Source organism: Suncus etruscus, chromosome 3 (assembly GCF_024139225.1).
Source record: "Suncus etruscus isolate mSunEtr1 chromosome 3, mSunEtr1.pri.cur, whole genome shotgun sequence".
Lineage (NCBI taxonomy): Eukaryota > Metazoa > Chordata > Mammalia > Eulipotyphla > Soricidae > Suncus > Suncus etruscus.
The window spans coordinates 67,547,940-67,562,967 of record NC_064850.1 but is presented as its reverse complement, the minus strand read 5'-3'; the positions used below and the strand labels follow the sequence as shown (position 1 = coordinate 67,562,967).

The 15,028-nt window shown below is 49.7% G+C and overlaps 1 protein-coding gene and 1 non-coding gene across 2 annotated transcripts; both read left to right on the top strand.

The window, feature by feature from the left end:
• Positions 1 to 740: 740 nt before the first annotated feature.
• LOC126005502 (U5 spliceosomal RNA) lies at positions 741 to 855 on the top strand. Its single transcript, XR_007494556.1, has one exon. It is a non-coding gene; the product is annotated as a U5 spliceosomal RNA (small nuclear RNA).
• A 7,031-nt stretch (positions 856 to 7,886) lies between these two features.
• On the top strand, positions 7,887 to 13,638 carry GPR37L1 (G protein-coupled receptor 37 like 1). The gene is made up of 2 exons (XM_049770647.1): positions 7,887 to 8,604; positions 12,006 to 13,638. Exons 1-2 carry the CDS (start codon positions 7,972 to 7,974, stop codon positions 12,807 to 12,809), a joined length of 1,437 nt encoding a protein of 478 aa, XP_049626604.1. The 5' UTR covers positions 7,887 to 7,971; the 3' UTR covers positions 12,810 to 13,638.
• Positions 13,639 to 15,028: the final 1,390 nt, after the last annotated feature.

Here is a 15,028-nt window from a genome sequence, read left to right as displayed (position 1 = left end):
CTTTGGGGATCATGGGATGAGATAAATGGAACTGGAGGTTTTTGTCTCTCTTGGCTTTTGTTTTTCATTTTCTTTTGTTTTTGTTTTTCAGTCACACCCAGCATCTCTCAGGGGTTCCTCCTGGTTCTACACTCAGAAATCATACCTGGTAGGCTCAGGGGACCATATGGAATGCCGGGATTCGAATCACCGTCCTTCTGCATGTCAGGCAAATGCCCTACCTCCATGCTATCTCTCCAGCCCCTTCCTTTTTGGTTTTGGGTTATAAAAATCAGGGATTACTCCTTGCTTTGTGTACAGGAATCACAATTGGCAGGCTCAGGAGAGCATATGGAATACTAGGGATCAAACGTAGGTTGAATGAATGCAAAGCAGGTGCCTTCTCAACTGTACTATTGCTCTGATCCTGCTTTGGCTTTTTTTTTTTAAATCAGTGACTTCTTCACTTTGTATAGACCAGTGGTCGGCAACCTTTTTGTTCAACTGAGCCAAATCTCGCCAAAACCACGATTGAAATTTATTTTGAGAGCCACACAGGGCGCGCACTGACAGAGACTAGGAGTAGAGTCCTGACTCCTGGAGCGGCCGCCTGGCACACAGAAGAGCCCAATTAAAAGTGTATAGAGCCACATGTGGCTCTCGAGTCAGTCAACCAAAGGCAAAGGAGTAGGGAATAATTTTAGCATCCCCTTATGAGCTTAAATTTGAGATTTTTCTTTGAAGCAAAAAGATCCTCTGTTATACTCTGGTTTCTCTTCAGATCGCATAAATCTTTTGCCTTTTACTAAAGATTTCCATGGAGAGGAACAATTCTGAGTCGTAACCAATTTTTTGAGGCCTTGCTTCGGTAAGTCTAAAAAAAAAAAAAAAAAAGATCCTCTGTTTACAAGGTTTTACTTTCTTTTCTTTTTCTTAAATAGTTTTTTATTTAAAAAATTAAATTAGGGGGCCTGGAGATATAGCACAGCGGCGTTTGCCTTGCAAGCAGCCGATCCAGGACCAAAGGTGGTTGGTTCGAATCCCGGTGTCCCATATGTTCCCCCGTGCCTGTCAGGAGTAACCCCTGAGCACCGCCGGGTGTGGCCCAAAAACCAAAAAAAAAAAAAAATTAAATTAGTGGGTTGGAGAGATAGCATGGAGGTAAGGCATTTGCCTTTCTTTTTTTTTTTTTTTTCATTTATTTTATTTTTTGGTTTTTGGGCCACACCCGGTGTTGCTCAGGGGTTACTCCTGGCTGTCTGCTCAGAAATAGCTCTTGGCAGGCACGGGGGACCATATGGGACACTGGGATTCGAACCAACCACCTTTGGTCCTGGATTGGCTGCTTGCAAGGCAAATGCCACTGTGCTATCTCTCCGGGCCCAGGCATTTGCCTTTCATGCAGGAGGTCATCAGTTCAAATCCCAGCATCCCATATGGTCCCCCGTGCTTGCCAGGAGCAATTTCTGAGCCTGGAGCCAGGAATAACCCCTGAGCACTGCTGGGTGTGACCCCAAAAAAACCACACACACACACACACACACACACACACACGAATTAAATTAGGGGGGCTGGAGCGGTGGCATGGAGAGGTAAGGTGCCTGCCTTGACAACACTAGCCTAGAAAGGACTGCGGTTCGATCTCCTGGCGTTTCATATGGTCCCCCAACCAGGAGCAATTTGAGTGCATAGGCAGAAATAACCTGTCACTGGGTGTGTCCTGGTGTGCCCCCCCAAAAAAACCAAAACAACAACATAAAAAGAATTAGGGCCAAAGAGATAGCACAGTGGTAGGTCCTTTGCCTTGCAAGTGGCCAACGCAGGACTGATGGTGATTTGAATCTCGGCATCCCATATGGACCCCCGAGCCTGCCAGGAGTGATTTCTGAGCACAGAGCCAGGAGTTTCCCCTGAGCGCTGCCAAATGTGGTAAAACAAACAAACAAACAAAAGAATTAAATTAAATACATGTGATTTAATTAATGTAATCAAAATTTTTAATTAAAGAACCACAGCATTTGATTTAATTTATAAGTGATTGATAGTTGAGTTTTAGGCATAGAATATTTCAACACTAATCCTACCACCAGTGTCTACTTCCATCACCAGTTCTTCCCCACCCGCATCTCCTCTGCCAACCTGACAGGCCCATTACCAAGTTTGGTGGTTGCAACTTAGAAATCATGTTTTTACTGTTGTTGAGGCTGTGCTTTGGGTGTCTACATCACTCTCCCACATCGCCAGTATAACCAACTCCTGTTCCCCATTGCTTCCTTTTCTCATTTTCTTCCTATCCTCTTGATTTGTTGTTGTTGTTGTTGTTTTGTTTTTGGGTCACACCCGGCAGCACTCAGGGGTTACTCCTGGCTCTATGCTCAGAAATCGCTCCTGCAGGCTCAGGGGACCATATGGGTGCCACTATTTGAACCACCATCCTTCTGCATGCAAGGCAAACACTTTACGTCCATGCTATCTCTCCGGCCCCCTCCCTTGATTTTTTTTTTCCTTCTCTGTTATTCTCTCTAAACTTTTGGGTCAAGAGTGATCTAGGTATCCTCCCTTTACTGCATTACATTTCTTTGTCCATTAATAGCATGGATAAGAGTTCACAGGGTTGTTTCTAAGCCGCAAATATTCCTCATCTTTCTGGGATACCCCAAGTACTTTCTTTTTTCTTTCTTCTGTCATGGAAACAGCAGACTCTTCCCCCCACCCCCCATGGACTATTTCTTCCTGGGTTTGAGCCTGGCAAGTTGCTGGCTGCAGAAAAGGTGCCTTTCCAGCCTGGAAGGTGGCAAGGGAGCCTTACTTCATCTCTCTCTGCCTCCCAAGCCCATTTCCAGGCCTATGAGCTGAGGCCCAAGTGTTCAGGCTGTAGCTCCCAGGCAGAGCTGCTCATGGGGGGCTCAGTGGTTCCTCCCTGGCCTGCCCCAAGACACAGATGAGGAGAGAGAATCAGGACTTGGCCCAAGTCTGTCACACACAGCTCCATACAACACCTGTTAGCTCTTCTGGGAACAACTTCCACTTTCCAGCACCTCAGTCAAGCCCCAAAGCTGAAGCCTCTTTCCACCTAGCCCACCTAGAGAAACTGCATAGGCACCAGGGGGCTCCCAGGCTAGACTCCTGAGGGGCTCCAGGGATCAGGGCAAGGTTTCAGAGTGAGGAGACAGGCCAGCTTGGTCCCAAGGGAGGCTTCTCCCTGAGGTAGGGGGTGCCTTCATCCCCACCATCCTCCTGAGGTGCCCCTAGGCTTCCCCACTCAGCCCAGTCCTTTCAGAAACACCAGACAGCTGGAAGTCAGTGGGCAGGGCTTGGGCAGTCTGGGTTGCTTTAGGTTCAAACCAGGTGACTTGACCTTTCATCAATGGACATCTGCTTCCACCTAGTGGCCTTAGATGCTCTGGCTGTCCTAGCCAACTCATGGAGGCCGCAGAGCTTTCCAGGATAGTCCTTATAGACACTAGGCAATGGCTGAACACCTGTTGCATATGCCAGACCAGCATTGATGCTGTCCTTTCAGACCCTAGGCAATTGCTGAACACCTGTGCGTAGTCTGGGTCCCATGAGGCAATTCCTTCAGAGCCTGAATAATGATAGGACACCTGTTGTATATTCCAGACCAACAGGGGGCGATATTCTCAGGCACTAGCCAGTTACTGAGTCCCTACTTTGAACCCTCAGGGCACATTTTAACAGGCATAGGCATTTATTGAGCACCTACTGTGTGAGGAAGGGGCATCTTCTCCGCCCTCTTTACATCAGTCCCAAGATAGGGGTTTTCTGCCAGGGCGCATGCCTGACTGTGGCGCAGAGGACCTGGTGCTCATTCTTGGCACGAGAGTTCAGGATAGCTGAAAATCTGGAGGCACTCAAAGAGAGGTTAAGTGTTCACTTGGAAAAGCGGAGGTGTAGCTCGGCAGTAGAACACTTACCTCGTCACAGTGAGGCTCTGGTTGGAAGACCTCACATTACAAAGTAAAAATAAAAACTGTTTTAAAAATGAGCATTTCGGGGCCGGTGAGGTGGCACTAGAGGTAAGGTGTCTGCCTTGCAAGCGCTAGCCGAGGAAGGACCACGGTTTGATCCCCCGGCGTCCCATATGGTCCCCCCAAGCCAGGGGCGATTTCTGAGCACTTAGCCAGGAGTAACCCCTGAGCATCAAATGGGTGTGGCCCAAAAAAAAAAAAAAACAAAAAAAAGCATTTCTTGGGGCTGTAGTGATAGCACAGTGGTAGGGCATTTGCCTTGCACAGGGACGACTCAGGAAGGACCCAGATTCAATCCTCGGCATCCCATATGGTCCCCTGAGCCTGCCAGGAGCGATTTCTGAGCACAGGGCCAGGGGTAACCCGTGAGCACTGCTGGGTGTGACCCAAAACCAAAAACCAGATAGATAAATAAATAAAAATTAGCAGTTTGGCTTGCTTTCTGCAGATAAAGCTGCATGTGGCTCTTAGCTGTCCACTACGTGTGTGTCCTGGGACTAGTTACTTTACCTCTCTGAGCCTAGGCATTGATATAAGAACAAGTCTGATCTTTCTGTTTAGCACAGGACAGACACTTAAGAGAATAAACAGTGGGGCTTAGCAGTTGCTGATGCTTTGTGTGCTCAAATATCCCATTCCTGTGCCTGGCTGGAGGTACGGCATTTCAGTGAAAGCTTGCTAAGGGTCACTGGTGTTGGAGAGGGATGAGGTCTGACTGGGGCTGTTTGGCTCAGTTAGTCTCTGTGCAAAGAGAAAAGCAGTTCTTGGGATGTTACTTTTCTCCCCAACTTCCTGGATAGTGAGACCCTCCCACAGCTGGGAGGGGTCTGTGGTTGGTAATTCAAGTGGTCTGGGGGAAGGGTGAAAGAGAGACTCAGCAGGAAAAGCAGGAGGAAGAACAGACCAAGCAGAGTGAGAGATAAGAGACAGCATGGATGCAGAGAAGCAAGAGAGAAGCTGGTTAGCTTAGAGGCCATGTGAAAAAATATGTACATGGCGGTTAGAGCTTTATTAGTAAAACTTTATGTCTCCTGAAACTTCACCTGACTGCCTGTGGATCATTTTCTCGCAGTTATCCTAAATCTACAGACCCACCAGGCCATAGGGGCTGCAGGCACCAGGCCGGACCACGAAAGACCTCACCATCCATCCATCCATAAACACCTACAACTATATAATTAATATTTAATACAACATTGGGAGTCTTAATTTTTTTTATCCAAAGACTTGGGGACCCCTGGGGAGGGTGTGGCCCCCTGGTAAAGTCACTTGGCACCACTTTGCTCCCATAAACCCAATTTTACATCTCTGCCTGTTGGCAACTTTCGCTCTGACCATACCTGTGCTTCAGCTACCTTCTTCCCAGTCTGAGCACGGAGACTGTAGTACACAAAGAGATACAGAGATGGAGATAGAGACCGACAGAACTGTAGGTTGTTGAGGTTGTTTGTTTGTTTCTGTTAATTTTATCCACCTCTGGAGATCCTTGGGGTCTGGTCTCTGTTCAGCTTTGTGGGGTTCGAACCTTGGACCCTGCATGCAAAGCCAGGGCAGCCTTATTTACACCTTACCTAATTTATATACATATATTTATATATTACATATATTTATATAAATATATATGATACCATGCATAGTACTTTCACTTTACTTCCTTTCAGCACCCAGTTCTTGTCTAGAGTGATGGTTTCCAACTATCATTGTCATAGCGGTCCCTTTTCTGCCCTAACTGCACTTCTCACTATTTTTTTTTGTTTGTTTTTTGGGGGCCACACTGGGCAGCACTCAGGGGTTACTCCTGGCTCTATGCTCAGAAATCGCTTCTGGCAGGCTTCGGGGACCATATGGGATGCCGGAATTCAAACCACTGTCCTTCTGCGTCTAAGGCAAATGCCCTACTGCTGTGCTATTTCTCTGGCCCCAAAAGTAAAGTTGTTTTTTGTTTATTTTGTCACATCTGGCAGCAATCAGGGGTTACTCCTGGCTCTTCACTCAGAAATTGCTCCTGGGGTACCATATGGGATGCCAGGATTCGAACCACCGTCCTTCTGCATGCAAGGCAAATGCCTTACCTCCATGCTATCTCTCCGACCCCCACTCCCCACTATTTGTGGCAAGCTTTCTACCATGGACCAGTCCTCCTGGCCCTCATCTCCATTGTCTCTGGATATTATTACCATACTATCTTGCTTTTTTATATCCCGCAAATGAATTAGATCATTCTATGTTCTCCCTCTCCCACTGACCTTTTCACTCAGCAGAATACTCTCCATATCATTCATATAGAAGTGAATTTCATGACTTCATTTTTCTTAACAACAGTGTAGTATCCCATTGATACACCTAATTTTTCTTCCATTTCCTCTGGATGCTTAGTTGGCTGTGCCATTCCTCACTCACTCTGTTCCCACCATGGTTGAGAGTAGGCTGATCTCTCCCTGTCTCCTTCTTATCCACAGCCCACTGGAAATTCTTTCCACCTACAGCCACTCGACCTTGCCATCCTCCCTGCACTCCTGTTCACTAGTCCCCCATTCCTGGGCCCAGTCTTGATTTTTCCCACCCAGGCTCTGTGAGGCTGGGGTTCCTGGGTTTCCCCACCAACCCTGACTCCCTCCTGGTCCTCTTGCCCTATTGCATCAACCCAGCCCTGTCATGGTTTCGAGCAACTGCATTCCAGCTTCCTAGCCAGGCGTTCAGGCCTGAGTCCACCCTGCTCTGCACCTTCCTTCTGTCTGGACTTTCTTTTTTTTTTTTTTTTTTTTTTTTTTTTTTTTTTTTGGTTTTTGGGCCACACCCGTTTGACGCTCAGGGGTTACTCCTGGCTATGTGCTCAGAAATCGCCCCTGGCTTGGGGGGACCATATGGGACGCCGGGGGATCGAACCGCGGTCCTTCCTTGGCTAGCGCTTGCAAGGCAGACACCTTACCTCCAGCGCCACCTACCCGGCCCCTGGACTTTCTTTCTACCCAGCTGTGTTTGTGCTACAGCTACTTTCCTTCAAACACCACCTCCTCTGGAAGGCCTGCCAGATCCCAAAGGCTTCTTGGGGTGAGGGGCCCCCAATCACTCGATCCATTACTCTGCACACACGCACATGCATGCACACATACACACACATGCACACATGAACACACATGTCTTCCCTCACCTGGCTCATATCCCTGGCATGGAAGAGGAGCGGCCTCTCTGCCTCTGTGCCATCTCTCCAGGCTGAAAGCTCCTCACTGGAAGAGGTCTGGACTCTGGATGTGGAGGGTCCAGCAGGTTTCTCTATGCTCATATCTGTCTATCTTTTCTCCTGGCCGGATGTTTTAGGATTGGGTGAGTGCCACCCCTCACCTTTTCTGGGGACCTCTAATCTGATCTGAGAAAAAAGGAAATAAACAGGGTGGAGCGATAACACAGTGATAAGGTGTTTGCCTTACCACTCGATTCGAATCTCAGCATCCTGTATGGTCCCCCGAGCTTGCCAGGAATGACTTCTCAGTGCAGAGCCAGGAGTAACCCCTGAGCACCGCCAGGTTGACCCAAAAATCAAACAAACAACCTCCCCCCAAAAAGGAAATAAAGAAAAAGTCCTAATAACAAACCAAACCAAAACCCCAATCCACTGAGCTCTACCTTCTTTGAGCCCAGTGAAGCCAGAGGCTGGCCAGGCTCCTTTTGAGGCAGGATCCCTGCCCACAGGCTCCGAGGTGGACTCAACAGAAGGTCAGCCCCTCCCTTCCTGGGCACTCCGGGCAGCAGCACTCCTCCTACGGTGGCTGTCTCTTTCCAGGGCCCTGCTGCTCTGACCCCAGGAGGCCTGGTACAAGGGCAGCAAAGAGTGCTTTGTCCAGCAGAGGGCCCTGCCCAGCCCTAGGAGGAGAAGGAGGGAGCTGCCTGGGTTCCCTAGAGTGATGCCAGACGCCTGACAGGAGGCGGACCAGGCAGCGCAGTTCCCTAGCCCGCGTCCACCCACACTCGGGCCCAGCGGCTGCTGTGTCCCGCTAGTCCGGCCATGCAGTGGCTGTGGCTGCTGACCGTGTCTCTCATTGTGATGCCAGCTGTGGGGCTGAATGGAGTCTCGGGGAATGTCTCCCTGCTTGGGAACAGGCAGAGAGCCGAGTCTGAGGAGAGTCAGCAGCGCCGGTCCAAGAGGGGCACAGAGGGTGAGGATGCCAAGGGGGTACAGCAGTATGTGCCTGAGCAGTGGGCTGAGTACCCCCGGCGCATCCACCCTGGTGGCCTGCAGCCTACCAAGCCTGTGGTGACCACCAGCCTTAACCTAGACCAGGATGGCGACACCACAGGCAGCGGGCAGGAGCAGAGGGGCAATCTGAGTGGTATGCTGGGACAGCAGCTGCAGATCCGGAACCCGCTGTACCCTGTGACCGAGAGCTCCTACAGTGCCTATGCCATCATGCTTCTGGCTCTGGTGGTGTTTGCAGTGGGCATTGTTGGCAACCTGTCGGTCATGTGCATTGTGTGGCACAGCTACTACCTTAAGAGCGCCTGGAACTCGATTCTTGCCAGCCTGGCCCTCTGGGACTTCCTTGTGCTCTTCTTCTGCCTTCCCATTGTCATCTTCAATGAGATCACCAAGGAGAGGCTTCTGGGAGATGTGTCTTGCCGGGCCGTGCCCTTCATGGAGGTGAGCATATGCCCCACCGCTGTCCGTCACAATGTAGATGTGAGGTGTGGAGGGGGGTCCCAAAGCTCTCTGTTGCTGCTCCAAATAGGGCAAGGAGACACTCTCACAAGTGGTTTCTAGAGCTCCTGGAGAAAGAGATTGGCCTTGGGAGCAGTTGAACGAGGTTGGCCAGGAAGCAAGCCTTGGGTAGACGTGGTTTTCTCAGGAACAGTGTTGAGGCCGATTTCTCATTTTGTCCCACACCCAGGGCAGCATGAGGAGGGCAAGATGTGGGCATACGTGTGAGTGAGAGACTGTGTGAGGGTGAGTTGCTGAGTCTCACGGAGAGACCAAGACTATGTCTCACATGGTCATGCGAGGGGTGTGTGGAGTGTATGCCTGAGAGAGTGTGTGTGAGTATGAGAGTGTTAGTGGGCAAGAGTGAGTGTGTGAGTGTGAGATTGTGAGCTCAGGTGTATGCGTGTAAAATCACCCCACATTCCGTATCTCCAACCCTAGGTGAATGAATCTAAATCAGGTTTGTGCATGAAATAATCCAGACCAGGTTGAGGGTGAAATGGGTATAGTCTGGCAGTCTTCTATCTTGTATCTCTTGTAAGTTGCCTGCCAGAACTTTTTTTTATTGAGTACAGAGACCACCCTCAGGTGGGGCAGTAAGCTCCGGCTATTCTGAGTCTAACCTCCCAGGTTTACATAAAAGACAATCTTTGTTTTGGGTGAAATCAAGTTGTAAACAAACAAATACAAAGAAACCCGGATGATCTTTGTTTTGGGTAAAATAAGGAGTAACCAAGAGATGGGGTGGTGGTGCAGTGGTAGGGCATGGTAGGGCATTTGCCTTGCTCATGGCTGACCTAGGATAGACCACAGTTTGATCCTCTGGAGTCCCATATGTTCCCCCAAATCAGGAGCAATTTCTGAGAGCATAGCCAGAAGTAACCCCTGAGTATCTACGGGTGTGCCCCCCCCCCAAAAAAAAAGGTGTAGCCTAACATGGGTGCAGGACTGTGTGAATATGTGTGAGGGCAAGTAAGTGAGTATTCATGTGTGAGATCCTCTAGACCAAGATTGTATTTGCTCTCCAGGCATTCAAGCACCAGAAGGAAAGATGGTCCTTCTCTCTTCCTCACTGTGATTCTTTACATTGTTGCTGCCATCTGCTGTGACCAACTAAATTCTTCTCAAAGAGAAGACCTGATTTTGGGAGTTAGAGCTGGGATTGGATTGGATTGGGAACAGCACTCTAGCCTCAACTCTCACTGACATTCAGGCCAAGGCTTGTCTTTGCTATTTCCTTAGCTCTCAAACAGGGGTAGACCAGATGGCTTGCTCAGCTGAGGAATTCTACAACCTCAAAATATACCATTGTCTCACCTCAGGCAATGTCCACATTAAAATGAGTACATGGGCATTGTTGGATGTGTTGGCCACATTGGAAGAGCTTAAGCAAGACTTGGTCAAAATGTCTCAATAAAGGCCAGCCAGATGGTATTGGGGGAAGGTGCCTGTCTTACATGCAACTAATACCATAAAATCTCAGCAACATTAGCATAGCTGGCAATGACTCCTGGACCATAGAGCCTGGAACATTACTGGATATGGCCCCAGCTCCTCCCTAAAAAAACAACAATAACCAATATATGTGTTTTTGTGCAAGCCACAGTCAGGTCACCGGAAAGTTAGCAGTCTTTCCCTTTTGAGTTAGGTGGGGTCAGTTATGAGGACTGAAATGACTGGCCTCACTGTGATGGCTACCAAGCCTTCTGAGTATGGACAATGCTGTATCACAGGTAGGGGAGGGAAGCAGGTTCAGGCATCTGGACCTCAGGATCCCCCCATCTGATTCCAAATTCTGTTGCTAATTCACTGTGAATTAGTGATCGTTTTCTATTTTGAAGGCTCAGCAGTGGGTATGTCCCTGTCCTGTCCTCCCCTACCCTCCAAGGAGAGAGCACCTAAGGATGCTCCGTGACAACTGGAGACCATCCATTGTCAGACCTCAGAGCACAGTGAGCAGGGAATGGTTAGACCAGGACCAGGACAGACTAGATCTGGTCATAATGAAGTGACCTGGGTCAGTTCTTCCCTGTGAGACCTCAGTTTGCATCCCAGCCTCAATGCACATGGCAGCCACTTGTGTGAAAGTCTGATGGATCCAATGGGTGATGTCTAGGAATGAGTGGGACCCGAATGTTTCTGGTTTTACTGTTCTGGGCCGGGAGAAACAAGTCAGGCTTAATTCCTATGTGGCTGGTGGAGTAAGGAAGGCCAGGCCCTCCTGACAATGTTCTCCACAACCTCAGCTCTAGTGGAAGCTCCCCACCAGCTCTGTAGCCCTCCTACACATCCTGGAGGTGGAGATAGTGCCTAGATCTGGGACCCAGCATGCTGCCTTTGAAAACTTCCGAGAGGGGGATCCTGGGATGACTCAGGAGGAGCCAAGAACATGGCTCGGAAGAAAATGTGAAATGTTTTCCTAGCTGCGGGCAAGGAGAGAATGTGGTGTTGCCTATGGCAGAAAGCTGCCAAGAAAGGGCAGGCCTCACAAAGGGCTCAGAGGCCCAGACTGTGGCCCAGCCAGAGGGGAGACCTGATGGAAGGTAGGGGCTGTGAGCACAGTACAGTAGCTCAGGAGGACTCACTCGCCCCCTCTGCTCACTCTGGTGCTGTTCCCCCTCTCCCTCCTGTTTTCCTGTCTCTTTGCTGTGGCGAGTATTTCTTCCTTGTGCTTAGCAGAGCCTTCAGGATAGGTGGACACCAGCTGACCTGGGCTGCTCCTTCACAGCCTAAGAGCCAGGGGCAGTGTGAGGAGGGCAAGATGTGAACAGAGCGTGAGCTAGAGAGAGTCTGTGTGAGTCGCTGAGTCTCAGCGAGAGACCGGGACTTCTCTCTCATGGTCACACCAAGGGTGTAGGGGGTACGCCTGTGAGAGTGTGTGAGTGTGCGGGTGTCAGTGAGCAAGAGTGTGAGTGTGGGATTGTGAGCTCAGGTGTGTGGGTGTAGAACTCGGTGAATTGGTGCGAGGGCGGGTGAGTGAGTGGACCCGTGTGAGTGTTACAAGTGTGTGCAAGGGCAGGGGAGTAGGTATGCATGTGAGTAGTTCACATGTGTGAGTGGGGGTATACATGTGTGTGCGCGTGTGTAAGTGCATGTGTGGGTGTTTGCTGAGCGAGTTCTGTCCTGGCTGGCCAAAAGGGCCCGGGGAGAAACAGGCCTGTGGAATCTGTTGCAAAGTCTGTTTGTAGAGAGTGGCAAGGTGAAGGGAGGTGACTGGTGTATGAGGTCAGCACAGTTCCCACTTGCCAACTCAGTGCAGCAGAAAGGGTGGTGGAGACCCACATCCCTCCTGCACTTGCACTGATTTCCTGCTGTCACTCCCACACTCTCACATCTGCCCGCAGGTGTCTTCGCTGGGCGTCAGCACCTTCAGCCTCTGTGCCCTGGGCATCGATCGCTTCCACGCGGCCACCAGCACGCTGCCCGTGGTGAGGCCCATCGAGAGGTGCCAGTCCATCCTGGCCAAGCTAGCTGTCATCTGGCTGGGCTCCATGACACTGGCCGTGCCCGAGCTCCTGCTGTGGCAGCTGGCTCGGGAGCCTGCTCCCCCAGCCGGCACGGTGGACTCGTGTGTCATGAAGCCGTCGGCCAACCTGCCCGAGACAATCTACTCGCTGGTGATGACCTACCAGAATGCCCGCATGTGGTGGTACTTCGGCTGCTACTTCTGCCTGCCCGTCCTCTTCACCGTCACCTGCCAGCTGGTGACATGGCGAGTGCGTGGGCCGCCAGAGAGGAAGGCCGAGTGCCGGGCCGGTAGGCATGGGCAGTGCGAGCGGCAGCTACACAGCACCGTGGTGGGCCTGGTGGTGGTCTACGCGCTGTGTGCCCTGCCCGAGAACGTGTGCAACCTGGTGGTGGCCTACCTGGCCACCGAGCTCTCCCGTCACACGCTGGACCTGCTGGGCCTCATCAACCAGTTCTCCACCTTCTTCAAGGGCGCCATCACCCCGGTGCTGCTCCTGTGCATCTGCCGCCCGCTGGGCCAGGCCTTCCTGGACTGCTGCTGCTGCTGCTGCTGCGAGGAGTGTGCCGGAACGGCTCCTGATGGCTCTGAGCGCAAGCGCAACACCGAGATGGCCTCGTCCATCTATTTCCATAAGCCCAGGGAGTCGCCACCACTGCTGCCCCTGGGCACACCCTGCTGAGGCTGAGCCTGCAGAAGGGGCGAGGGAGCGGGCTGGGGGCTGGCATGGCCATCCCTGTAGGCCGTGCTGTCTAGAGATGGGTCCGCTCCTTTGGCTGAGTTACAGGTCCCTTTCGCTGTCCCTTGGCAATCAATTTGCTCCCTGTTTTCTCAGTGTGGGCACAGGGGGACACACTGAGGTTCTCAGAACTGTCCACATAGACACTTGATCCCACCAGCAGGAACCTGAGTTCGCCCTCCTGGGCTGGTTCTGCCTTAGCTGTCTCTGTTTCTCTGTCACTGTCTTTGTCTGTTTTTCCTGTTTGTCTCTGACTTTCCATCTATCACTCTTTCTTCCTCTCTGTCCTTATATCTGTCTTTCTGTCACTCTGCCTGTCTCCGTCTCCCTATTGCTGTCTGTCTCCCTGTCTTTGTCTGTCAACTCTGTCATCTGTCTGTCTCTGTCTCTATAATCTGTCTCTGTTTATCTCTTTTTGTCTATCACTCTGTTTCTGTCTCTCTCTGCCTGCAACTCTCTATGTCTCCCTGTCTGTCACTTTTTCTGTCTCTGTTTCTGTCTCCCTATTTCTGTCTCTGTCACTCTTTCTCTGTCTCTGTCTGTCTCTGTCAACATGTCTGTCTGTATCCTGGAAGCAGACCCCACCTGACCTATGTCTTTAGCTGGAATATGGGGTACACCCTGATGGCTCAGCTTGTTTCCCTTGGACAGGCTCTTGCCCACTTCTCTTCTTTTGGACAGGAATTTTCTTTCTCTTCCCTTAGTGTACTCTGGGGACCCGGTCCCACTCCTAGAATTCCTTGCTGAGGAACAATAAACCAGGTAGAAATTCCGTGCCCTGTGCTTCTTTTCTGATACTCCATGGCCTCCCTGGACCAGTGGCTCGTGCTCCAAGTCCAAGTCATGCCCTGTGTAAAATCACTCCACTAGCTATATCTCCATCTCCAGGTGATCGAGTCTGGATCAGGGTTGCTCAAGAAATAATCCAGACCAGGCTGAGAGTGAAACATATGTAGTCTGCTAGTCTTCTACCTAGTAAGGAGCTCGCTGCCTGCCAGAACTACTGTTTTACTGAGTACAGAGATCACCCCTGGTGGGGCAGTAAACCCACCCAGGTTTACAAGTAAGTCAATTTTTGTTTTAGGCCAGAGAAATAGCACAGTGGGAAGGCGTTTGCCTTGGACACGGCCAACAATTCGACCCCGGCATCCCATATGGTCCCTGAGCCTGCCAGGAGTGACTTCTGAGTGCAGAGCCAGGAGTAACTTCTGAGCGCTGCCAGGTGTGATCGAAAAGCCAAAAACACCCAAACAACCAAAAAACAAAACAAAAAAAGACAATCTTTGTTTTAAATGAAACCAAGTTGTAAACAAAAAGATACAAAGAAACCAGGGATAAACTTTGTTTTAGGTAAAATAGGGGTATAACTCAACAACTCCCCCTTTTTGTTCAAAAAATCGAAGGATCCCTAAGCCATGTTCTATTGTTCTCTGCTAGAGGCAAGAAAGAATTTGCAAAAGTGGTTATTTTGCATAGGCACAGTAAAAGTTGGTTGTAATAGAATCACATTTTAAACTATATATATCATTCTCAAAACAATCATCTTTTTTCACATCTTTTCACATCTCACAATACTTTTCTTAAACTTCTCTGAACATAAACATTAGAACCTTTCTGCAGATACACTTAGTTTGAAAATTCTTTTTTTGTTTTTTGTTTTTTGCTTTTTGTGTCACACCCGGCAGCTCTCAGTGGTTACTTCTGGTTCTATGCCCAGAAATTGTCCCTGGCAGGTTCAGGGGACCATATGGAATGCCGGGATTCAAACCACCGACCTTCTGCATGCAAGGCAAACGCCCTACCTCCATGCTATCACTCCCACCTCTTAATTTGAAAATTCTTAAACATTCTTACACCGACCACTGTAATACAAGTCTAGAGCATCTGAGTTCCTTTCCATAAATTTTATTAAACAAAAATCACAAGAACATTTCCACAGATATATACAGTTTGAACGTAAGTTTACTAAAACATTCTTATAATGAGCACATTAATGATAGTCTATAGTATCCAAATTCCTTTTCCATCGACTTCTGTGAACAAAGAGATCAGAACATTTTTTCAGACATAATTTGAGAATAAGTTGCTATATAAGATACACAATAAAACATCACAGTAATTGAGAAACATTCACTAGGATAGCTGAGAACTTTCAAAACTCT